The sequence below is a fragment of the Anolis sagrei genome, chromosome 2, assembly GCF_037176765.1.
Source record: "Anolis sagrei isolate rAnoSag1 chromosome 2, rAnoSag1.mat, whole genome shotgun sequence".
NCBI lineage: Eukaryota > Metazoa > Chordata > Lepidosauria > Squamata > Dactyloidae > Anolis > Anolis sagrei.
Window position 1 is genome coordinate 302,657,764 of NC_090022.1, and position 23,796 is coordinate 302,681,559.

At 49.2% G+C, this 23,796-nt stretch overlaps 1 protein-coding gene across 12 annotated transcripts in view; it reads left to right on the forward strand.

Annotated features, from left to right (window-relative positions):
- LOC132766800 (tropomyosin beta chain) overlaps positions 1-23,796 on the forward strand; it is a 57,437-nt gene that overhangs the window by 26,934 nt on the left and 6,707 nt on the right. For 4 of the 12 annotated variants that reach the window (XM_067464718.1, XM_067464716.1, XM_067464715.1 and 1 more), the window contains 6 exons: positions 4,537-4,670; positions 8,325-8,442; positions 8,556-8,626; positions 11,989-12,064; positions 12,826-12,888; positions 20,784-20,853. In XM_067464718.1, the coding sequence (XP_067320819.1) occupies positions 4,537-4,670; positions 8,325-8,442; positions 8,556-8,626; positions 11,989-12,064; positions 12,826-12,888; positions 20,784-20,853 (532 nt within the window). Of the gene's footprint in view, positions 1-4,536; positions 4,671-8,324; positions 8,443-8,555; positions 8,627-11,007; positions 11,084-11,988; positions 12,065-12,825; positions 12,889-20,783; positions 20,854-21,108; positions 21,411-23,796 lie in introns of those variants that run through there. The other 8 variants (XM_060761118.2, XM_060761114.2, XM_060761125.2 and 5 more) reach the window with 5 other exon arrangements.

The window sequence follows — 23,796 nt, forward strand, 5'->3', positions numbered from 1 at the left end:
AGAAATGGGGCAGGATAGGAGCCTCTTCCTTCCATTTCCTCCCAGAAGTCTTGAGTTGACGCTCCTGCCAGTTGGGCTTTGGCTGGCTCTGCACCAGGCAAAGGTGGGAAGCCATCTCTATAATGGAATACAGGAAGTCAGGAAGGGGGGGGGGTGCATCCATCCCATGGGATTTAGGGATGGGACAGGGCAGGAGCCCCTTCCTCTTCCTTCCATTTCCTCCCAGAAGTCTTGCGTTGATGTTTGAAGCCCTGCAGAGATTGTGAGGTGCATGCCCATGCAGAGATGCCCATGCGTATGCATGCATGCATGCATGCATGCACATGCACACATCTGCTGCAAAAGTCCCTTGGGAGCCTTCAACGAAAAGGAAAAGAAGGGTCTGTGGGAAACAGCCCCCTTCTCTCTCTAAGCCTTTGGAAAGTTACTTCTGAAAAGTAACTCAGCTTGATTCCCCTCCTCCTACACTGGGCGCCCTTTCCTTGCGCACGGGTGCACCTGCACTGTGGAATGAATGCTGTCTGGCACCACTTTCCCCACCATGACTCAATGCTACAATATCCTGGGAGTTGTAGTATTGGAGCATTCTGGGCACTAAGCTGTGGCAATTCAAGTGGCATCACATTTGCATTCATTCTGCAGTGTAGATGCAGCCCATGCCAGTTGGGCTTTGGCTGGCTCTGCACCAGGCAAAGGAGGGAAGCCATCTCTATAATGAAATACAGGTAATGGGGGGGGGGGGCATCCATCCCATGGGATTTAACGATGGGGTAGGGCAGGAGCCTCTTCCTCTTCCTTCCATTTCCTCCCAGCTCGGAACCCTGCAGAGTTTGTGAGGTGCATGCACACGTGTATACATGCATGGACACACACACCTGCTGCAAAAGTCCCTTGAGAACCTTCAACAAAAGGGAGAAGAAGGGCCTGCAGGAAATAGCCCTCTTCCCCCCCCCCCAGGCCATTGGGCCTTTGGAAAGTTACTTCTGAAAAGTAACTCAGCTTGATCCCCTCCTCCTACACTGGGCACCCTTTCCTTGCACACGGGTGCACCTGCACTGTGGAATGAATGCAGCCTGGCACCACTTCCACACGATGAGTCAACACTACAATATCCTGGGAATTGTAGTCTTGGAGCATTCTCTGCCCAAGAGTGCCGGTGCCTCGCTATGGCTCCATAGCCGTAGCAATTGAAGCAGCATCCCATTTGCATTCATTCTGCAGTGTAGATGCAGCTCCTGCCAGTTGGGCTTTGGCTGGCTCTGCATCAGGCAAAGGAGGGAAGCCGTCTCTATAATGAAATACTGGTAATTTTGGGGGGGGGGGGGTGCATCCATTCCATGGGATTTAGCAATGGGGCAGGATAGGAGCCTCTTCCTTCCATTTCCTCCCAGAAGTCTTACGATGATGTTCGAAACCCTGCAGAGATTGTGAGGTGCATGCACATGCAGAGATGCACATGCGTATGCATGCAGGGTTTTAGGGACGAGACAGGGTAGGAGTCTCTTCTTCTTCCTCCCATTTTCCCCCAGAAGTCTTGCGTTGACGCTCGGAACCCTGCAGAGATTGTGAAGTGCATGCACATGTGTATACATGCACACACACACACACACATCTGCTGCAAAAGTCCCTTGGGAGCCTTCAGCGAAAAGGAGAAGAAGGGCCTGCAGGAAACAGCCCCCTTCTCCCTCCAGGCCATTCAAGTTACTCCTGAAAAGTAACTCGGCTTGAGCCATGAGAAGCACAGCCCCCTCCTGCACTGGGAGACTTTTCCTTGCGCACGGGTGCATCTGCACTGTGGAATGAATGCAGTCTGGCACCACTCTCCCCATCATGACTCAATGCTACAATATCCTGGGAGTTGTAGTATTGGAGCATTCTCGGCACTAAGCTGTGGCAATTGAAGCAGCATCCCATTTGCATTCATTCTGCAGTGTAGACGCAGCTCCTGCCAGTCGGGCTTTGGCTGGCTCTGCACCAGGCAAAGGAGGGAAGCCCTCTCCATAATAGAATGCAGGAAATTGGGGAGGGGGTGGGGGACCATCCATCCCGTAGGATTTAGCAATGGGGCAGGATAGGAACCTTTTCCTCTTCCTTCCATTTCCTCCCACAAGTCTTGCGTTGACGCTTGAAGCCCTGCAGAGATTGTGAGGTGTATGCACATGCGGAGATGGCACGTGCATATGCATGCATGCACATATCTGCTGCAAAAGTCCCTTGGGAGCCTTCAACAAAAAGGAGAAGAAGGGCCTGTGGGAAGCAGCCCCTTTTCCCTCCAGGCCATTGGACCCTTGGAAAGTTACTCCCGAAAAGTAACTCAGCTTGATCCCCCAGGCAAAGGAGGGAAGCCATCTCCATAATAGAATGCAGGAAATTGTGGAGGGGGGACGACACATCCATCCCATAGGATTTAGCGATGGGGCAGGATAGGAGCCTTTCCCTCTTCCTTCCATTTCTCCCACAAGTCTTGCGATGACGCTCGAAGCCCTGCAGAGATTGTGAGGCGCATGGAGATGTGGAGATATGCATGTGCAGGCATGCACACATGTGCTGCAAAGGTCCCTTGGGAGCCTTAGGAAAAGGAGAAGGAGGGCTGGCAAGAAACAGACCCCTTCCCCCTCCAGCCCATTGGGCCTCTCAACAGTGACTCCTGAAAAGTAACTCAGTTTTGCTACAGTGTTCTTTTTAAAAGGCTAATTTGTATTCAGCTGTCAAGAAAGAATACTTACTTACTTACTTACTTAGGTGATCCCTGTAGCTTGAGGTTGATGGTCTTCCAGATGCGGTGTCTTGGCGGTGGGTCCGTAGGTGACCGTGGAGCCTATTCTTGACCTACCTTTTCTCCCACAGTGAGAACATCAGGTTCCAGGAGGAAGGCGGTCCCAGTCAGGGTTGGCTTGACGCGCCTTCCTCTTGGCACGTTTCTCTCTTTGGCCCTCCATTCGTGCCTCTTCAAATTCTGCAGCACTGCTGGTCACAGCTGACCTCCAGCTAGAGTGCTCACGGGCTAGGGCTTCCGAGTTCTCGATGTCTATGCCAGAGTTTTTAAGGTTGGCTTTGAGCCCATCTTTCAATCTCTTTTCTTGCCCTCCAACATTCCATTTTCCGTTCTTGAGTTCGGAATAGAGCAACTGCTTTGGGAGACGGTGGTCGGGCATCTGAACAACGTGGCTGGTCCAGTGGAGTTGATGGTGGAGGATTATCGCTTCAATGCTGGTGGTCTTTCCTTCTTCCAGCACGCTGACATTTCCACACCTGTCTTCCCAAGAGATTTGCAGGATTTTTCAGAGGCAGCGCTGATGGAATCATTCCAGGAGTTGCCTGTGACATCTGTAAACAGTCCACGTTTCACAGACATTTAACAGCATTGGGAGGACAATGGCTTTATAAACAAGCACCTTGGTATCCCTACGGATGTCCCAGTCCTCAAACACTCTCTGCTTCATTCAGAAAAATGCTGCACTCGCAGAGCTCAGGCGGTGTTGTATTTCAGTGTCAATGTTGACTTTGGTGGAGAGGTGGCTGCAAAGGGAGTGGAAATGGTCAACGTTTCCTAATGTGACACCATTAAGCTGTATTTCTGGCATTGGGGAGGGATCGGCCGGTGACTGCTGGGAGAGCACTTTGGTTTTCTCGAAGTTCAATGACAGGCTGAGCTTCTCGTATGCTTCTGTGAAGGTTTTTAGAGTTGGTTGGTGTCTGCTGGAACAACATTTTGGTTTTCTCGAAGTTCAATGACAGGCCGAGCTTCTTATATGCTTCTGTAGGTCTTCTTCTGAATGTGCACAAACGACGTTGTCATCAGCATATTAGAGTTCTATAACAGATGTTGTTGTGTCCTTGGTTTTGGCTTTCAGTCTGCTGAGGTTAAAGAGCTTGCCATAAAGACAGTACCAAAAAAGAGATCTTTGTTATATGTATATACTGCAAACACTAAACAGCTACCTGACTAGCCCAGGCATGGGCCAACTTGGGCCCTCCTTCCAGGTGTTTTGGACTTCCACTTGGTGTATACTGTGGGAAGAATGCTGCACTCGCAGAGCTCAGGCTGCAGTTCGCCTTGACTCCTCAATGCTATGGAATGGTGGGAGTTGAAGTCCAAAACACCTGGAAGGAGGGCCCAAGTTGACCCTAGCCACTACTACATCTTATGAAACTAAATCAAAAGCAAATACACAAGCCTAACACACTAAGACTAACATACACAACTATGGAAACAGTTCTGCAAACCTCACATCCAATGTCCGCTAAGTTTTACAAATCTCCATCTTTCCTGGAAGGATTTCTCGTTTTGTAATGTCTGTTTTGCGTATCTTGGCCCTCCGTCCTTGCATCTGGATAACGGGTTCCTTCCATCTCTGTGCCTAGGCTTCTCACTGCGGTTCTCTGGCTGCAGGGTGGGAATGCCCAGTGCCATGTGCCTAATGGGAAGGCTGTTGGGTGGCTCATCTCAAGGGACGGTGGGCTCAACGGGGTCCAACGCACTCTCCTGCTGACTGATGCACATTCCCACTCTAACTCCCTTGCTTTGCTTTGCAGGCAGAGTCCGATGTGGCCTCCCTGAACCGGCGCATCCAACTGGTGGAAGAGGAGTTGGACCGGGCCCAGGAGCGCCTGGCCACCGCTCTGCAGAAGCTGGAGGAGACCGAGAAGATGGCGGATGAGAGCGAGAGGTATGTGTAATGGGGAGGGGGTCCGCTGAGACCCTGGGAGGGGGGTGGGGGCATCCCAAGGGGGGGGGGGGTCCTGCTCCTTGCCCACCCCCATGTCAGTCAAGGAGCTGGTAGAGAGACATCTCTCCTGCAACCAGTTGTAAATGTTTCTATGTATTGTCAAAGCCTTTCACAGTTAGAATCACTTGGGTGTTGTGTGGTTTCTGGGCTGTATGGCCAATGAGTTCTAGCAGCATTTTCTCCTGATGCTTTGCCTGGGGATGCAGGCAAAACATCAGGATGAGGTCTCACTACCTCTGAGGATACTTGCCATAGATGCAGGTGAAACATCAGGAGAGAATGCCTCTAGACCATGGCCATATAGCCCGAAAAACCTACAACAACCCGTCATCATTGGTAAAGAGTCTGGGAGTCCTTTTGGACCCTCTGCTGAGGATGGAGGCCCAGGTCTCCGCTGTGAGCAAAACCGCCTTCTTTCTTCCACCTGCGGCAGGCTAGACAGCTGTCCCCCTCCCTGTCCAGGGACGACCTAGCTACGGTGATCCAGGCCACGGTCATCTCAAGGCTGGACTACTGTAATGCCCTCTACATTGGCCTCCCTCTGTCGGTGATTCGGAAGCTCAAGTTGGTACAAAACGCAGCTGCTCGGCTTCTTGCGGGAATTCCGATGAGATGCCACATCACACCAATCTTACTCCAGCTGCATTGGTTACCAATTGAGCACCGGATCACTTTCAAAGTGATGGTACTCACCTTTAAGGCCTTGCATGGTCTGGGGCCAATGTATCTGAGGGATCGTCTCACCCCCTCCCAACCCCAGAGATCCCTCCGCTCTGAGGACCAAGATCTATTGGAAGTCCGCAGTGTCAAGACCTTGCGTCTAATGGCAACCAGACGCAGAGCCTTCACAGCAGTGGCGCCATCAGTCTGGAATGCTCTGCCACCTGAAGTTCGTGCCCTGCGGGACTTACCAGCTTTCCGCAGGGCATGTCAGACATACCTGTTTCGACAGGCTTTTAATGTTTGATACTGTTGTTTTTAAATTGTTTTAAATGGCTTTTAAACTTTGTTAGATTTTAGCTATTCTTGTAAGCCGCTCCGAGCCACAGGGAAGGAAGTGGCGGCATATAAGTTTAAATAATAAATAAATAAATAAATAAATAAATAAATAAAATAAAAATAAAAATAATAATGAAAAGTTGATAAGGAGAAGACCTGGTGATGGCTCACAAATGGAACACTGAAGAAGGGGACGGAAGGAGGCCTGGTTCTTGCAGACCAGGAGCAAGCCATCAGGACCAAGGCCATTAAGACCAGGATTGAAAAATCAGCAGATGACCCAATATGCAGACTGTGCAAGGAAGCGGATGGAACCATGGATCATCTCCTCAGCTGCTGCAAGAAAATCGCATGGATGGACTACAAACAGAGACACAACTCTGTGGTCCAAATGATTCATTGGAACTTCTGTCCCAAGGACCACCTGCCAGGAGTCAAGAACTGGTAAAGGGATCATCAGCCTGTAAAGGGAGCAGAAAATGAACACGCAAAAATCCTGTGGGGCTTTCGAATCCAGACTGACCAAGTTTTGGAACACAACACGCCAGACATCACAATTGTGGAAAAGAAAAAAGTTTGGATGATTGATGTCGCCATTCCAGGTGAGAATCGCATTGAGGAAAAACAACAGGAGAAACTCAGCCATTATCAGGACCTCAGAATCGAACGGCAAAGGCTTTGGCATCAACCAGTGAGGGTGGTGCCAGTGGTCATGGGCACACTGGGTGTTGTGCCAAAAGATCTCAGCCGGCAACATCACGATCTGTCAACTGCAAAAGGCACCTGACTTGGATCTGTGCACAGCATTCGAAAATACATCACACAGTCCTAGACGCTTGGGAAGGGTTCGACTTGTGATTTTGTGATACGAAATCCAGCATAGAGATCTCGTTTGCTGTGACATACTGTGCTTTTGTGTCAGAATAATAATAATAATAATAATAATAATAATAATAATATCTAGACACTTGGGAAGTGACCAGTGTGCGACTGAATACAACAGCCAGCAGAGTGATCTTGTTTACTGTGTACTAATCTTGTTGTGTATCAAATAATAATTAACAACAACAACAACTCTGGGACTCCCAAATTCAGACTGACAGAGTTTTGGAGCACAAGACTGGCCTCACAATCATTTTAAAATAAACCAAGTATGGATCGTCAATGTCGCAATCCCAGGTGACAACAGGATTGAAGAGAAACAACTGAAAAAGCTGACACAAGATGAGGATTTAAAGATTGAACTGCAAAGGCTCTGGCACAAACCAGTCAAGGGGGTCCCAGTGGTGGTCGGCACACTGGGTGCAGTGCCTAAAGACCTTGGCCTGCACTTAAACACAATCGGCGTTGACAGAATTACCACCGGTCAGCTGCAAAAGGCCAACCTACTCTGATCTGCACGCATTATATGCTGATACATCACACAGTCCTAGACACTTGGGAAATCTCTGACTTCCACAGATATATAAACCCTTTTTCCTAGTTCCAACAGACCTCACTCCCTCTGAGGATGCTTGCCATAGATGCAGGCGAAACGTCAGGAGAGAATGCCTCTAGAACATGGCCATACAGCCCGAAAAAACCTACAACAACCCAGTGATTCCGGCCACGAAAGCCTTCGACAATACACTTGAGAAGTGTCTGACTTGTGATCCAATACAACATCCAGTGGAGTGACCATGATTGCTGTGTACTCATCTTGTTGTGCTTCAAATAATGATGATGATGATGATGATGATGATGATGCTAGAGCACAGTCATACATTGAATGTTGAATGTTTGTTGTATCTATGCTGTGCTCCACCCTGAGTCCCCTTTGGGGTGAGAAGGGCGGAATATAAATGTTTTAAATCTATATAAATAAAAATGTAATGCTCGTTTGTGAGATTAACAGAACTCAAAAACCACTGGACGAATTGACACCAAATTTGGACACAATTCACCTATCAGGCTAACGAGTGACCATCACTCATTACAACACCAAAAAACACAGTGGAAGACACTTTAAAAAAGCAAAAAATAAAATAAAAAAATACATTACATTACAACATATGCACATAACCACATAAATACACATATACACTCAAAAAAACACATATACACAGACTGGACCACAGCAACACGTGGCAGGGGACGGCTAGTAAATAATAAATACAGCTAGGAAACCATACAATTGATTTACCAAGGGTTCCCATCCTTTTCATGCCACAGTTGGTTCCAAGTAATGCTTCCTGGCCAGTGGCCACATTGGGTGCGGATTATGGCAGATGAGGTCCAATGCTTTTTGAGAGCCCTGATTCTAGGGCTGTGTTGTGGTCAGCCTCAAGTGACCAGGACAGACAGAGACCAAAGGGAGAAACACGATGGAGTGAACAAGAACTGGAAAGGCTTGAAAGCGAATCAAGGATAAGACATGGGGTTGTTTTGGAGTTGCAACAGCAGTGGGCATTCATCCAGCAAACTCAGCACACATTGCTTGCATGGCCACCAAGCCCATCCCCATTGCATTGGTCGGGGGGGGGGGGGACCTCTGGCCGCAAATTGGGCAGTCCCTTGAGCTGGTCTAGACCCATTGGTGTCCCCCTTCTCCCCCAGAGGCATGAAGGTCATCGAGAACCGTGCCATGAAAGACGAGGAGAAGATGGAGCTCCAGGAGATGCAGCTGAAGGAGGCCAAGCACATTGCGGAGGAGGCTGACCGCAAATACGAGGAGGTCTGTTGAGTGCAAAGGGTGGGTGGGCAAGGAACCAAGTTGGGGGGGGGGGGGCGGCTGTGTTGCCTCTGGACCTTTTCCCTGTTGACCCTGGACTCTGCTTTTCCTGACAGGTTGCCCGGAAGCTGGTCATTCTAGAGGGAGACCTGGAGCGCTCTGAGGAACGGGCAGAGGTCGCTGAGAGGTGAGTGGTGGCGGGTCTACCTGTACCAGGAAGCCTCCCTTGACCCCAATGTGGCTTTTTGGCCCCTCTCCGTTGCTGGTGGGGTCCTCTGGGTGGGGGGCCTTCCTTGCTCAACACCAAGCGAGGGTTGGAGGTGTCTCATCTCTTTGGTTCACTTGGCATGTGGCAGAAGAGGCCCAATTTCTCCGTCCAGGGGTTGACCAGCGTGGGTCTCTTGCGGACATATTGGAAGAGCCCCCTCCCCACTTGGAAGTATTTTTGGAAAATGGATATTCATAACCATTTGGGAAAACCAGGAATCTCCACACAGGCTTTTGGAAGTGTGACTTTGTTGGAGATTCATTGGCATTCACACTATTTGGAATAATCATAACCTTTTGGAAAGGAATGGCCTTGTTGGAGATCGTAACCTTTTGGAAAGTATCTTCCTGAGAAGAGTTAAAAATTTGCTTGAGCCAACCTTTTCCTTAGTGGTACATATTCACTAGCATTTATGCAAGGCAATTAGGTTTCTCAGTTGTTAGACTTATATGCCTAGTTATCTCTTTCGACTGTTGGGAACAAAGACATGCCAATGCACAAAAAACAGCAGAGTTTCAGAAGTGTTATTTTAGTTTCCCAAAAACACCTACTCTCTTTTAGAACATCTTGATCTATATCATGCCATCAAGAGACAAAAATAAGTAGTCTTTGTTGAAAATAACATAGTTTACTCACAAACTTCATGCATTCAGCATACAGGTACTTTGCATATCAATCCAGTTACAGATAGGATTTGAGTAGTTTCTCTGAGCAAATAACACAAAGCATCTTTCTTAGAATCAACATCTTGACATTCTGAGAGTCTAATGGAGTCTCTACGTTCTGTTTCCACTGACTCCTGAAATGGAGTCTGAGTCCTGAATAGTCCCAGATGTGATCACAAGGCACCTTTCTTAGAATCAACAGCAACATCTTGACATTCCGAGAGCCTAATGGAGTCTCCACGTTCTGTTTATTTGACTCCTAAAAATGGAGTCTGAGTCCTGAATAGTCCCAGATGTGATCACAAGGCACCTTTCTTAGAATCAACAGCAACATCTTGACATTCCGAGAGCCTAATGGAGTCTCTATGTTCTGTTTATTTGACTCCTAAAAATGGAGTCTGAGTCCTGAATAGTCCCAGATGTGATCACAAGGCACCTTTCTTAGAATCAACAGCAACATCTTGACATTCTGAGAGTCTAATGCAGTCTCTACGTTCTGTTTCTACTGACTTCTAAAACGGAGTCTGAGTTCTGAATAGTCCCAGATGTGATCACAAGGCACCTTTCTTAGAATCAAGAGCAACATCCTGACATTCTGAGAGTCTAATGGAGTCTCTATGTTCTGTTTCTACTGACTCCTAAAATGGAGTCTGAGTTCTGAATAGTCCCAGATGTGATCACAAGGCACCTTTCTTAGAATCAACAGCAGCATCTTGACATTCTGAGGAGTATAATGGAGTCTCTATGTTCTGTTTCTACTGACTCCTAAAATGGAGTCTGAGTTCTGAATAGTCCCAGATGTGATCTCCATGCACCTTTCTTAGAATCAACAGCAACATCTTGACATTCTGAGAGTCTAATGGAGTCTCTACGTTCTCTTTCTACTGACGCCTAAAATGGAGTCTGAGTTCTGAATAGTCCCAGATGTTATCACAAGGCACCGTTCTTAGAATCAACAGCAACATCTTGACATTCTGGGAGTCTAATGGAGTCTCTACATTCTGTTTCTACTGAAATGGAGTCTGAGTCCTCTATTGATGCCTAAAATGGAGTCGAGTTCTGAATAGTCCCAGATGTGAACACAAGGCACCTTTCTTAGAACCAACAGCAACATCTTGACATTCTGAGAGTCTAATGGAGTCTCTACGTTCTGTTTCTACTGAAATGGAGTCTGAGTCCTCTATTGACGCCTAAAATGGAGTCTTGAGTTCTGAATAGTCCCAGATGTGAACACAAGGCACCTTTCTTAGAATCAACAGCAACATCTTGACATTCTGAGAGTCTAATGGAGTTTCTACGTTCTATTTCTACTGAAATGGAGTCTGAGTCCTGAACAGTCCCAGTTCTGCTCAGATGGTCTACAGCCCCTCCCACAACATAGAGTTAAGGAAAACTGCATACCAATACATACATATACAGTACTGTAAGCAATCTGAACTATATACAAACAAATTACGAGTGGAGGCTTGGAGAAGGTTGTGATTTCCGACAGGTATAGCCTCTCCAGAGGTTTGATTCCCACACATATCTCTAGGGCTTACACTTTGGGGGGGGGGGGGATAAGAGGGTACTGAACAGCTCCACTTGCCCCCCATTCTGGAGCTGACCCGTCCTGCCCCCCGCTTGCCTCCCCAGCCGCGTCAGGCAGCTCGAAGAGGAACTCCGCACTATGGATCAGGCCCTCAAATCCCTGATGGCTGCAGAGGAAGAGGTACCTCCGAGGGGGGCCACAGTGCCCCCCTCCCTCCCTGCCTCTGTCTCTCCCTCTCGCTCTCTGTCCTCTTTGCTGAACCCCCTTTTGCTACGCCTGCCTTTTGCCCCCCATCTGGGGAAGCCTCTGCCCTTCTGCTTTCAGCAGCCCCTTGCCCTATACCTGTCCATCCGTGGGTCATGGGCTCCTTGCACCATCAAAGACCCCTCCCCATTCAAGAGGTTCCCCATGCAGTGCTGTTTGGAAGGGGCCCAGTGGAGGAGAAGAGGGCTCAAACTATGGGGGTGCACAAACTATGGGGGTGCAGCCCCTCCCCTCCAGGCTTCAAGGCTCTTTCCCCTTCCGAGACCCCCACTCGCCAATATCTGTAAGGAGATGTTGACACACCAAGAGTTGCTTACGTTAAAACAGGCCTGGGCCAACTTTGGCCCTCCCTCCAGGTATTTTGGACTTCAACTCCCATAATTCCTAACAGCCGGTAGTCCAATGGAGTCTCTATGTTCTGTTTCATGTGACGCCTAAAATGGAGTCTGAGTTCTGAATAGTCCCAGATGTAATCACAAGGCACCTTTCTTGGAATCAACAGCAACATCTTGATATTCTGGGAGTCTAATGGAGTATCTACGTTTTGTTTCTACTGACGCCTAAAATGGAGTCTGAGTCCTGAACAGTCCCAGTTCTGATCCAAAATACTTAGAGGGAGGGCCCAAGTTGGCCCAGGCCTGCGCTAAAAGCGTTAAGTGGGAGTTTGACGCTCTTCCCTTTCCCACCAAGGACCCCTTCCTTTCCTTTGGGGCTGTTGCTCTGTGCTCTCAACACTTTCTCCCTTTCTCTTTCCTTCCTTCCTTCCTTCCTTCCTTCCTTCCTTCCTTCCTTCCTTCCTTCCTTCCTTTCCTCTCTCTCAGTAAATGTGGGGACCTTGAGGAAGAGCTGAAAATTGTCACCAACAACCTCAAGTCCCTGGAGGCCCAGGCCGACAAGGTATGGGGGGACGAGCGCACCTGTGTGCACCTGGATGCACCTGGATGCAGATGTGCTGCTGCAATGGAGCTCTGTGGATGGGACGGTTGGGGGAACGGGGGTCTGAGAGGAAGGGGCACAGGGTGGGCACTCAACCATCTCCCTCTCCCCATCTGACAAGGTATGGGGGGCCGGGCACACCTGTGTGCACCTGTGCGCAGGTGCAGATGTGCTGCTGTAATGGAGCTCTATGGCTGGGATGGGGTGGTGGTCTGAGAGGAAGGGGCACAGGGTGGGCACTCAACCATCTCCCTCTCCCCATCCGACAAGGTATGGGGGGCCGGGCGCACCTGTGTGCACCTGTGCGCAGGTGCAGATGTGCTGCTGTAATGGAGCTCTATGGCTGGGACGGGGTGGTGGTCTGAGAGGAAGGGGCACAGGGTGGGCACTCAACCATCTCCCTCTCCCCATCCGACAAGGTATGGGGGGCCGGGCGCACCTGTGTGCACCTGTGCGCAGGTGCAGATGTGCTGCTGCAATGGAGCTCTGGGGATGGGACGGGGACAGGGAATGGGGGTTCTGAGAGGAAGGGGCACAGGGTGGGCACTCAACCGTCTCCCTCTCCCCATCCAACAAGGTACGGGGGGCCAGGCGCACCTGTGTGCACCTGTGCGCAGGTGCAGATGTGCTGCTGTAATGGAGCTCTATGGCTGGGATGGGGTGGTGGTCTGAGAGGAAGGGGCACAGGGCGGGCACTCAACCATCTCCCTCTCCCCATCCAGTACTCCACCAAGGAGGACAAATACGAGGAGGAGATCCGGCTGCTGACAGACAAACTCAAGGAGGTAAGTGGCTGATGGACGAGGGGTCTCCTCGCCCCTCGATTTGGGTGCTGTGAGGGGGTCATGCAAGGGTTTCATAATAAGCATAAAACTGCAATAATAATAATAATAATAATAATAATAATAATAATAATAATATGCAACAGACAGCAGAGTGATCTTGTTTGCTGTGTACTAATCTTGTTGTGTATCTTGGCTGGGGGTTGGACTGCTTCTTGGCAGAATGGGGTTGGACTGGATGGCCCATGAGGTCTCTTCCAACTTCTTGATTCTATGATTCTATCAATAATAATAATAATAATAATAATAATAATAATAATAATAGCCCAGTACTGCAAACCAGAGCTGACAACTGGCACAACAAAGCCTTGCATGGGCAGTTCCTTGAGAAGATTGAAGGAAAAGTTGACAAGGAGAAGACCTGGAGATGGCTCACAAATGGAACCCTGAAGAAGGAGACAGAAGAAGGTCTGGTTCTTGCAGACCAGGAGCAATCCATCAGAACCAAGGCTATTAAGGCCAGGATTGAAAAATCAGCGGATGACCCAAAATGCAGACTGTGCAAGGGAGCGGATGAAACCATGGACCATCTCCTCAGCTGCTGCAAGAAAATCACACAGATGGACTCCAAACAGAGGCACAACGCTGTGGCCCAGATGATTTCCTGGAACTTATGTCACAAGGACCACCTGCCAGGAGTGAAGAACTGGTAAAGGGATCATAAACCCGCAAAGGTCATGGAAAATGAACACGCAAAAATCCTGTGGGACTTTTGAATCCAGACTGACAAAGTTTTGGAAGACAACACGCCAGACATCACGATTGTGGAAAAGAAAAAAGTCTGGATTATTGATGTCGCCATTCCAGGTGACAGTCACATTGAGGAAAAACAACAGGAAAAACTCAGCCGCTATCAAGACCTCAACATCGAACGGCAAAGGCTCTGGTGGCATCAACCAGTCCAGGTGGTCCCAGTGGTGATGGGCACACTGGGTGCCATGCCAAAAGATCTCAGCCGGCATTTGGAAACAATAGACATCGACAAAATCACGATCAGTCAACTGCAAAAGGCCTCCTGACTTGGATCTGCGCGCATCACTCATAGAATCATAGAATCAAAGAGTTGGAAGAGACCTCCTGGGCCATCCAGTCCAACCCCATTCTGCCAAGAAGCAGGAATATTGCATTCAAATCACCCCCGACAGATGGCCATCCAGCCTCTGCTTAAAAGCTTCCAAAGAAGGAGCCTCCACCACACTCCCTCCGGGGCAGAGAGTTCCACTGCTGAACGGCTCTCACAGTCAGGAAGTTCAAAACTCGAAAAGACAACACACAGTCCTAGGCACTTGGGAAGGGTTTGACTTGTGATTTTGTGATACGCAATCCAACATAGAGATCTCGTTTGCTGTGACATACTGTGCTTTTGTGTCAGTAAAATAATAATAATAATAATAATAATAATAATAGTAATAGTAATAGTAATAATAGTAATAATGATAATAATAATACACTGCTGGGATTGTGAACTGGACGAAAGCAGAGCTGGATGATCTGGGAAGAAAAACAAGAAAACCGATGACAATCCACTCCTCATGACACCCGCGTAGTTATGCTGATACACTTGACCTGCCCAGAAAATCAGGAGGCAGAGAGAAGAGGGCTTCTGCAAGGGAAACAAACAGGAAAAGAAGAAGAGAAACACACCCTGGCAGATGATGGGAGAGACAGTTGAGAACCAACATTGAGGGAAATCAAGAGTAGGAAACTGCTTCAAGTGCAAAAGACAAAGAGGGAATACCGTCAAAACACAATCCAGAGCAGAAGAGAAAACTGGCCAAAGAAGGCTCTCTCTCCCTGGACAATTCCTGGGAAAAACTGACCGCATCACTGCCTATGAACCCACCAGGAGTTTGAGATCTTCCGGGGAGACCCTGCTCTCGATCCCGCCTGCTTCTCAAGCTCGGCTGGCGGGGACGAGAGATAGGGCCTTCTCGGTGGTGGCTCCTCGGCTGTGGAACGCCCTTCCTACGGACATTAGACTAGCACCATCTCTAATGGTACTCCGCAAAAAGGTGAAGACCTGGATGTTTGTGCAGGCGTTTGAGTAATTTAGTGCAATCTGGTAATGGAACATAGGAATGGAACAATGGACGACGAACCTGGACTACGCTTGGATGATGAGAAGATTGGGTACGGTTGTTTTTTGTAATAATTGTGCATTGTAATGGCTTATTGGTAATTTATGGATAATGTGTTAAGTCAATTGTTATATGTTGTATGGAACCACTGCTGTTTCTACTGTTTTTACTGTTTGTGAACTGCCGTGAGTCGCCTTCGGGCTTGAGATACAGCCGTATAGAAGCAAAGTCAATACATAAATAAATAAATAAATAAAAATTGAGAGCCAAATGGACAAAGAGAAAACATGGCTGTGGCTCACAAATGGGACTCTGAAAAAGGAGACGGAGGAGGGCCTGATTCCGGCAGCCCAAGAACAAGCCATTCGAACCAAGGCCATCCAAGACAGAACTGAAAAGTCTATGACACATCTCAAGTGTAGACTTCAAGGAAGCAGATGGAACAAGAGATCCCATCCTCAGCTGCTGCAAGAAGATCGCGCAGACAGACTACAAGCAGAGGCACAACACTGTTGCTCAGATGATTCATTGGAACTTGTCCCACAAAAACCATCTGCCTGCGCCAAAGAATGGGTGGGATCACAAGCCGGAAAAAGTTACAGAGAATGAACACGTCAAGCTACTCTGGGACTTCTGGATTCAGACAGACAGAGTTTTGGAGCATAATACTCCTGACCTCACAATCGTGTTAAAAAACAAAGTATGGATTGTCGATGCTGTAATCCCAGGTGACAGCAGGATTGCAAAGAAACAACTGGAAAAGCTGACACGATGTGAGGATTTAAAGATCGAACTGCAAAGACTCTGGCACAAACCAGTCAAGGGGGTCCCAGTGGTGATGGGCACACTGGGTGCAGTGCCTCAAGACCTTGGCCTGCACTTAAACACAATTGGCGCTGAGAAAGGCCACCCTACTGAAATCTGCATGCATCTTTCACCGATACATCACACAGTCCTAGATACTTGGGGAGGGTCTGGCATGGGATCCAATACAACAGCCAGCAGAGTGATCTTGTTGTGTTTCTAATAATAATAATAATAATAATAATAATAATAATAATAATAATAATGATGATGATGATGATGATGATGATGATGATGCCAGGAAGGAAGGTCCCACTGTACATGAGCCCTCTTCTGCCTTTCCGGTCTCTTATGCTGCCTCTACACTGTTGAATTAATGCAGTTTAACATCACTTGACCTACCATGACTCTGGGCCCTTCTACACCGCCATATAAAATCCAGATTATCTGCTCTGAATTGTGTTATCTGGCAATGTAGACTCAGATAATCCAGTTCAAAACAGATAAAGTGGAATATCTGATTTGATAATCTGGATTATATGGCGGTGTAGAAGGGGTCTCAATGCTCTGGTGCCCTGGAGTTTTGGCTTAGCGAGGCAACAGCACCCTTTGGCTGAGAACCTTCAAGACCTTGTGAAACTGCAACTCCCAGGGTTGCATAGCATTCAGCCTTGCCAGTCAATGTGGTGTGAAAGTAGATCAATTCTACAGTGTGGATGGAACTTGAGTCCCTTGTCCTTGTTGACCAGCCACTCCGAAAGGGAGATCTTGGCCCCATTTCCCTTCCTTCCTTCCTTCCTTCCTTCCTTCCTTCCTTCCTTCCTTCCTTCCTTCCTTCCTTCCTTCCTTCCCCTTCCCCTTCCCCTTCCCCTTCCCCTTCCCCTTCCCCTTCCCCTTCCCCTTCCCCTTCCCCTTCCCCTTCCCCTTCCCTGCTCCTTCTCCTTCTCTCCCTCTTCTTCCTTCCTTCCTTCCTTCCTTCCTTCTGTCCTTCCATCTGTCCTTCCTTCTGTCTTTCCTTCTTCCTTCCTTCTGTTCTTCCTTCCTTCCTTCCTTCTGTCTTCTGTTCTTCCTTCTGTCCTTCCTTCTGTTCTTCCTTCCTTCCTTCCTTCTGTTCTTCCTTCCTTCCTTCCTCCCTTCCTTCCTCCCTCCCTTCCTTCCTTCTGTCCTTCCTTCCTTCCTTCCTTCCTTCCTTCCTTCCTTCCTTCCTTCCTTCCTTCCTCCCTCCCTCCCTCCCTCCCTCCCTCCCTCCCTCCCTCCCTTCCTTCTTTCTACCTTCCTTCCTTCCTTCCGTCCTTGCTTCCTTCCTTCCTTCTTTCCTTCCTTCCGTCCCTCCTTCCTTCCACTTTCCCCTTTTGAGAGGAACGGCAGTAACAACAGAAGCAGTGGCCAACATGGTGATAACTTTCCTTCCAGGCCTGTCTCCTGTTCAAAAGCCATATTCATCCTTCTCTCCTTCCACATGTTGCTTCTCTTAAATGCAGATGGTGGAACTCGGTGAAATAACCTATAAAATCTGATTTTTTAATATCTACCAGAGATGCAAAAGGGTGGAGATTGAAAAGGAGCAGCAGGGGTCTGTTTCCTTACTGCTTCCTTTCTGGAGACTCTTTTTGGGGAGGGGGCTGCGTGCCAGGGAGCCCAGAGCCCTTCCATGCTTTCAGATACAGTATTGCAAAAAGGCACAATCAAAACTCTCTCGACAGATGGCCATCTAACATTCCCTTTTAATTTTTAAAATTATTATTATTTTGATGTATTGTTGAAGGCTTTCATGGCTGGAATCACTGGGTTGTTGTAGGTTTTTTCGGGCTATATGGCCATGTTCTAGAGGCATTCTCTTCTGACGTTTCTCCTGCATCTATGGCAAGCATCCTCAGAGGGAGTGAGGTCTGTTGGAACTAGGAAAGTGAGTTTATATATCTGTGGAATGACCAGGGTGGGACAAAGGACTCTTGTCTGCTCGAGCTAGGTGTGAATGTTTCAACTGACCACCTTGATTAGCATTTGATGGCCTGGCAGTGCCTCTAGCATTCTCTCCTGACGTTTTGCCTGCATCTATGGCAAGCATCCTCAGAGGGAGTGAGGTCTGTTGGAACTAGGAAAGTGAGTTTATATATCTGTGGAATGTCCAGGGTGGGACAAAGGACTCTTGTCTGCTCGAGCTAGGTGTGAATGTTTCAACTGACCACCTTGATTAGCATTTGATGGCCTGGCAGTGCCTCTAGCATTCTCTCCTGACGTTTTGCCTGCATCTATGGCAAGCATCCTCAGAGGGAGTGAGGTCTGTTGGAACTAGGAAAGTGAGTTTATATATCTGTGGAATGACCAGGGTGGGACAAAGGACTCTTGTCTGCTCGAGCTAGGTGTGAATGTTTCAACTGACCACCTTGATTAGCATTTGATGGCCTGGCAGTGCCTCTAGCATTCTCTCCTGACGTTTTGCCTGCATCTATGGCAAGCATCCTCAGAGGGAGTGAGGTCTGTTGGAACTAGGAAAGTGAGTTTATATATCTGTGGAATGACCAGGGTGGGACAAAGGACTCTTGTCTGCTCGAGCTAGGTGTGAATGTTTCAACTGACCACCTTGATTAGCATTTGATGGCCTGGCAGTGCCTCTAGCATTCTCTCCTGACGTTTTGCCTGCATCTATGGCAAGCATCCTCAGAGGGAGTGAGGTCTGTTGGAACTAGGAAAGTGAGTTTATATATCTGTGGAATGTCCAGGGTGGGACAAAGGACTCTTGTCTGCTCGAGCTAGGTGTGAATGTTTCAACTGACCACCTTGATTAGCATTTGATGGCCTGGCAGTGCCTCTAGCATTCTCTCCTGACGTTTTGCCTGCATCTATGGCAAGCATCCTCAGAGGGAGTGAGGTCTGTTGGAACTAGGAAAGTGAGTTTATATATCTGTGGAATGACCAGGGTGGGACAAAGGACTCTTGTCTGCTCGAGCTAGGTGTGAATGTTTCAACTGACCACCTTGATTAGCATTTGATGGCCTGGCAGTGCCTCTAGCATTCTCTCCTGACGTTTTGCCTGCATCTATGGCAAGCATCCTCAGAGGGAGTGAGGTCTGTTGGAACTAGGAAAGTGAGTTTATATATCTGTGGAATGACCAGGGTGGGACAAAGGACTCTTGTCTGCTCGAGCTAGGTGTGAATGTTTCAACTGACCACCTTGATTAGCATTTGATGGCCTGGCAGTGCCTCTAGCATTCTCTCCTGACGTTTTGCCTGCATCTATGGCAAGCATCCTCAGAGGGAGTGAGGTCTGTTGGAACTAGGAAAGTGAGTTTATATATCTGTGGAATGTCCAGGGTGGGACAAAGGACTCTTGTCTGCTCGAGCTAGGTGTGAATGTTTCAACTGACCACCTTGATTAGCATTTGATGGCCTGGCAGTGCCTCTAGCATTCTCTCCTGACGTTTTGCCTGCATCTATGGCAAGCATCCTCAGAGGGAGTGAGGTCTGTTGGAACTAGGAAAGTGAGTTTATATATCTGTGGAATGACCAGGGTGGGACAAAGGACTCTTGTCTGCTCGAGCTAGGTGTGAATGTTTCAACTGACCACCTTGATTAGCATTTGATGGCCTGGCAGTGCCTCTAGCATTCTCTCCTGACGTTTTGCCTGCATCTATGGCAAGCATCCTCAGAGGGAGTGAGGTCTGTTGGAACTAGGAAAGTGAGTTTATATATCTGTGGAATGACCAGGGTGGGACAAAGGACTCTTGTCTGCTCGAGCTAGGTGTGAATGTTTCAACTGACCACCTTGATTAGCATTTGATGGCCTGGCAGTGCCTCTAGCATTCTCTCCTGACGTTTTGCCTGCATCTATGGCAAGCATCCTCAGAGGGAGTGAGGTCTGTTGGAACTAGGAAAGTGAGTTTATATATCTGTGGAATGACCAGGGTGGGACAAAGGACTCTTGTCTGCTCGAGCTAGGTGTGAATGTTTCAACTGACCACCTTGATTAGCATTTGATGGCCTGGCAGTGCCTCTAGCATTCTCTCCTGACGTTTTGCCTGCATCTATGGCAAGCATCCTCAGAGGGAGTGAGGTCTGTTGGAACTAGGAAAGTGAGTTTATATATCTGTGGAATGTCCAGGGTGGGACAAAGGACTCTTGTCTGCTCGAGCTAGGTGTGAATGTTTCACCTGACCACCTTGATTAGCATTTGATGGCCTGGCAGTGCCTCTAGCATTCTCTCCTGACGTTTCGCCTGCATCTATGGCAAGCCTCCTCAGAGGGAGTGAGGTCTGTTGGAACTAGGAAAGTGAGTTTATATATCTGTGGAATGACCAGGGTGGGACAAAGGACTCTTGTCTGCTCGAGCTAGGTGTGAATGTTTCACCTGACCACCTTGATTAGCATTTGATGGCCTGGCAGTGCCTCTAGCATTCTCTCCTGACGTTTCGCCTGCATCTATGGCAAGCCTCCTCAGAGGGAGTGAGGTCTGTTGGAACTAGGAAAGTGAGTTTATATATCTGTGGAATGACCAGGGTGGGACAAAGGACTCTTGTCTGCTGGAGCTAGGTGTGAATGTTTCAACTGACCACGTTGATTGGCATTTGATGGCCTGGCAGTGCCTCTAGCATTCTCTCCTGACGTTTTGCCTGCATCTATGGCAAGCATCCTCAGAGGGAGTGAGGTCTGTTGGAACTAGGAAAGTGAGTTTATATATCTGTGGAATGTCCAGGGTGGGACAAAGGACTCTTGTCTTCTGGAGCTAGGTGTGAATGTTTCAACTGACCACCTTGATTAGCATTTGATGGCCTGGCAGTGCCAAGGTCTTGAGGCACTGCACCTGATGATGATGATGACGACAATGATGATGCTTATTATTATTCCACAAGAGAACTCAGAATGGAGACCAAATGGGGAGGGGGTTGTGAAGCTGGCAGAGGTGCAGTGCAGACCCTCCCCATTAAACACTGCTTTGCCTTCCTCCTTCCTTCCCAGGCCGAGACCCGAGCGGAGTTTGCAGAGAGGTCCGTGGCCAAGTTGGAGAAAACCATTGACGACCTGGAAGGTGAGGGGTCCCTCTGCTTTTTTGGGGAGGGGGCTGCTATTGAGGGATGGGGGGGGGAGAGTGGGGAGGACTGCCCCTCCAGAAGCCCTTCTTTCCCTGGCCTCACTTCCTTCCTCTTTCACTCCCCTCACCTTCGCTCTTTTCTCATTTCGCACCCCCTCCCCTTTTCGGAACCCCCTCCCCTGGCACTTCTCTGCTTGGACTCTGCCTCACTCCCCCCCCCCCCACCTCCCCCAACAACAACAACCACAACAGACGAGGTCTATGCCCAGAAGATGAAGTACAAAGCCATCAGCGAGGAGCTGGACAATGCCTTGAACGACATCACCTCCCTTTGAGACCCCTCCTCACTTTGCCGGACCCCCACCACTGCCGGACCCCCCCACCTTCTCCTCTTTGTCCATCTGTCAGTCCGTCCCTCCTTCCCTCTTTCCTTCCATGGATGCTTCTGCAGTGACCACTCCCCCTCTTCCCCTCCGGCCACAAAAGACCTCCAAGTGCCTTACTCTGTCTGTTTGTTGAGTTGGGGAGGGCATGGATCTTAAAGGGGGGGGGGGTCTGCATCTCTCTCCTTTTGCTCCCCCATTTTGTGCCTTCACAAATTGGGTTGGGGGTCTTTGGCTTGCGACCCCCAAATTGAGTTGGGGGGGTCTGGGGTTACGTGCAGGACAAGGCTCTCAATTGGGGGGGGGGTCTGCATCTCTCTCCTCCCCCTCCCCATTCTGTGCATTTAGTCACAAATTGGGTCGGGGGTCTTTGGCTTGCGGACCCCCAAATTGAGTTGGGGGGGGCATCTGGGGTTATGTGGAGGACATGGATCTTAATGGGGGGGTCTGCATCTCCCTCCTCCTGCTCCCCCATTTTGTTCCTTCAGTGCCCTTGCAAATGGGTTAGGGGTCTTTGGCTTGTGGACCCCCAAATTGAGTTGGGGGGGTCTAGGATTATGTGGAGGCCGTGGATCTCAATGGGGGGGGGGGTCTGTCTCTCCTTCCACTCCCCCATTCTGTGCATTCAGTGCCTTTGCAAATTGGGTTGGGGGTCTTTTGCTTGCAGACCCCCAAATTGACTTGCAGGGTGAGGGTCTGGGGTTACGTGGAGGACATGGATCTCAATGGGGGGGGGGGTCTGTATCTCCCTTCTGCTCCCCCATTCAATGCCTTTGCAAATTGGGTTGGGGATCTTCAGCTTGCAGACCCCCAAATTGAGTTGAGGGGGGTCTAGGATTATGTGGAGGCCATGGATCTCAATGGGGGGGTCTGTCTCTTCTTCCACTCCCCCATTCTGTGCATTCAGTGCCTTCACAAATTGGGTTGGGGGTCTTTGGCTTGTGGACCCCCAAATTGAATTGGGGCGGGGTCTGGAGTTACATGGAGGACATGGATCTTAATGGGGGGGGGTCTGTATCTCTCTCCTCCTGCTCCCCCATTCAGTGCCTTTGCAAATTGGGTTGGGGGGTCTTTGGCTTGAGGACCCTCAAATTGAGTTGGGGGGAGGTCTGGGGTTATGTGGAGGACATGGATCTTAATGGGGGAGGGGTCTGTATCTCTCTCCTTCCACTCCCCCATTCTGTGCATTCAGTGCCTTTGCAAATTGGGTTGGGGGTCTTCAGCTTGCAGACCCCCAAATTGAGTTGGGGGGATTTCTGGGGTTACGTGGGCTGCTCCTTGCAATTGAGGGGAGAATGGGGAGTCCATTTTAGACCCTGCCCCCGCTGTGCCCCCTCCCCACTCTGTCTGTTTGCCCTCCTGTCCATCCATCCGTCTGTCCGTCTGTCTACGGAGCATCTCATGACTCTCTTCAGACTCGGGTTCAATAAAACGGTCTTTGCAAACCGCGTCTCTCTCTTTCTATCTCTCTCAATCTCTTCACCTCCATTGTTCTCTCTTTCCCTCCTTCATGACCTTTTGCTGCTCCATGAGACCCTTGACCCCTCTCCCCTTCCCCAAAATGGGCAATTATGGGGTCCAGGGGGGGTTCTTCCCCTACGGTTGGGTCTTCCTATCTCTGGACACTGACGTCGACTATCTAGTCAGTCAAACCAACATGGGGAGGGGTCCTGGGGGCCATGCAGTGACCCCCCCCCCAATTCACAGAGGTCAGACTCAAGGGGTCCGGCCTGTGAGCCCCTCCTGCAACTCCCCACTTGTGCTCCTTCGTCCTAGATTGCAATGGGAGACCCTTCAATGGGATTTCTTCTCCAATATTCAAGATTTCCCAAATTTTGGTCTTCCAAATGTTTTGGACTTCGAAGCCCAGACCATTGGCCAATCTAGGAGTTGGTATCACCATCTCATCCTAGCGTGAGAAGGGGTCTATTAAAGACCATCCAGTCCAGCCCCCTTCTTTCCGCCAGACAAGCAGGCAGGCACAATCCGATCCCACCCAACAGACGGCCACCCAGCCTCTGCTTAAAAACCTCCAGAGAAGGATCTCCACCGGATTCCTTAGAAGCAACATGTTTCACTATCAGACAGAAAGTTCTTCCTGATGTGTTGTTGAAGGCTTTAATGGCTGCAATTATTGGGTTGCTGTGTGTTTTCTGGGCTGCACGACCATGTTGCAGCAGCATTCTCTCCAGACATTCACCTGAATCTGTGGCCAATGGCATCCTCAGAGGTTTGTTCAGAGATCTGTTGGAAGTGAGGCAAGTGGAGTGTGATTGAGAAGCAGGGATACGACTGAGACAACAGCGTCACAGTCATGACTGTTGCAGCATGTCTACTGTCAAGAAGATGGTTGGAGGCACATACAACATAGGTAGATGCTCACACTGAGTCACACCGGAGAGAGAAAGATGGAATCATGGAATCCTAGAGTTGGAGGAGACCTGGTGGGCCATCCAGCCCAACCCCATTCTGCCAAGAAGCAGGAATACCGCACTCAAATCACCCCTGACAGATGGCTACCCAGCCTCTGTTTAAAAGCTTCCAAAGAAGGAGCCTC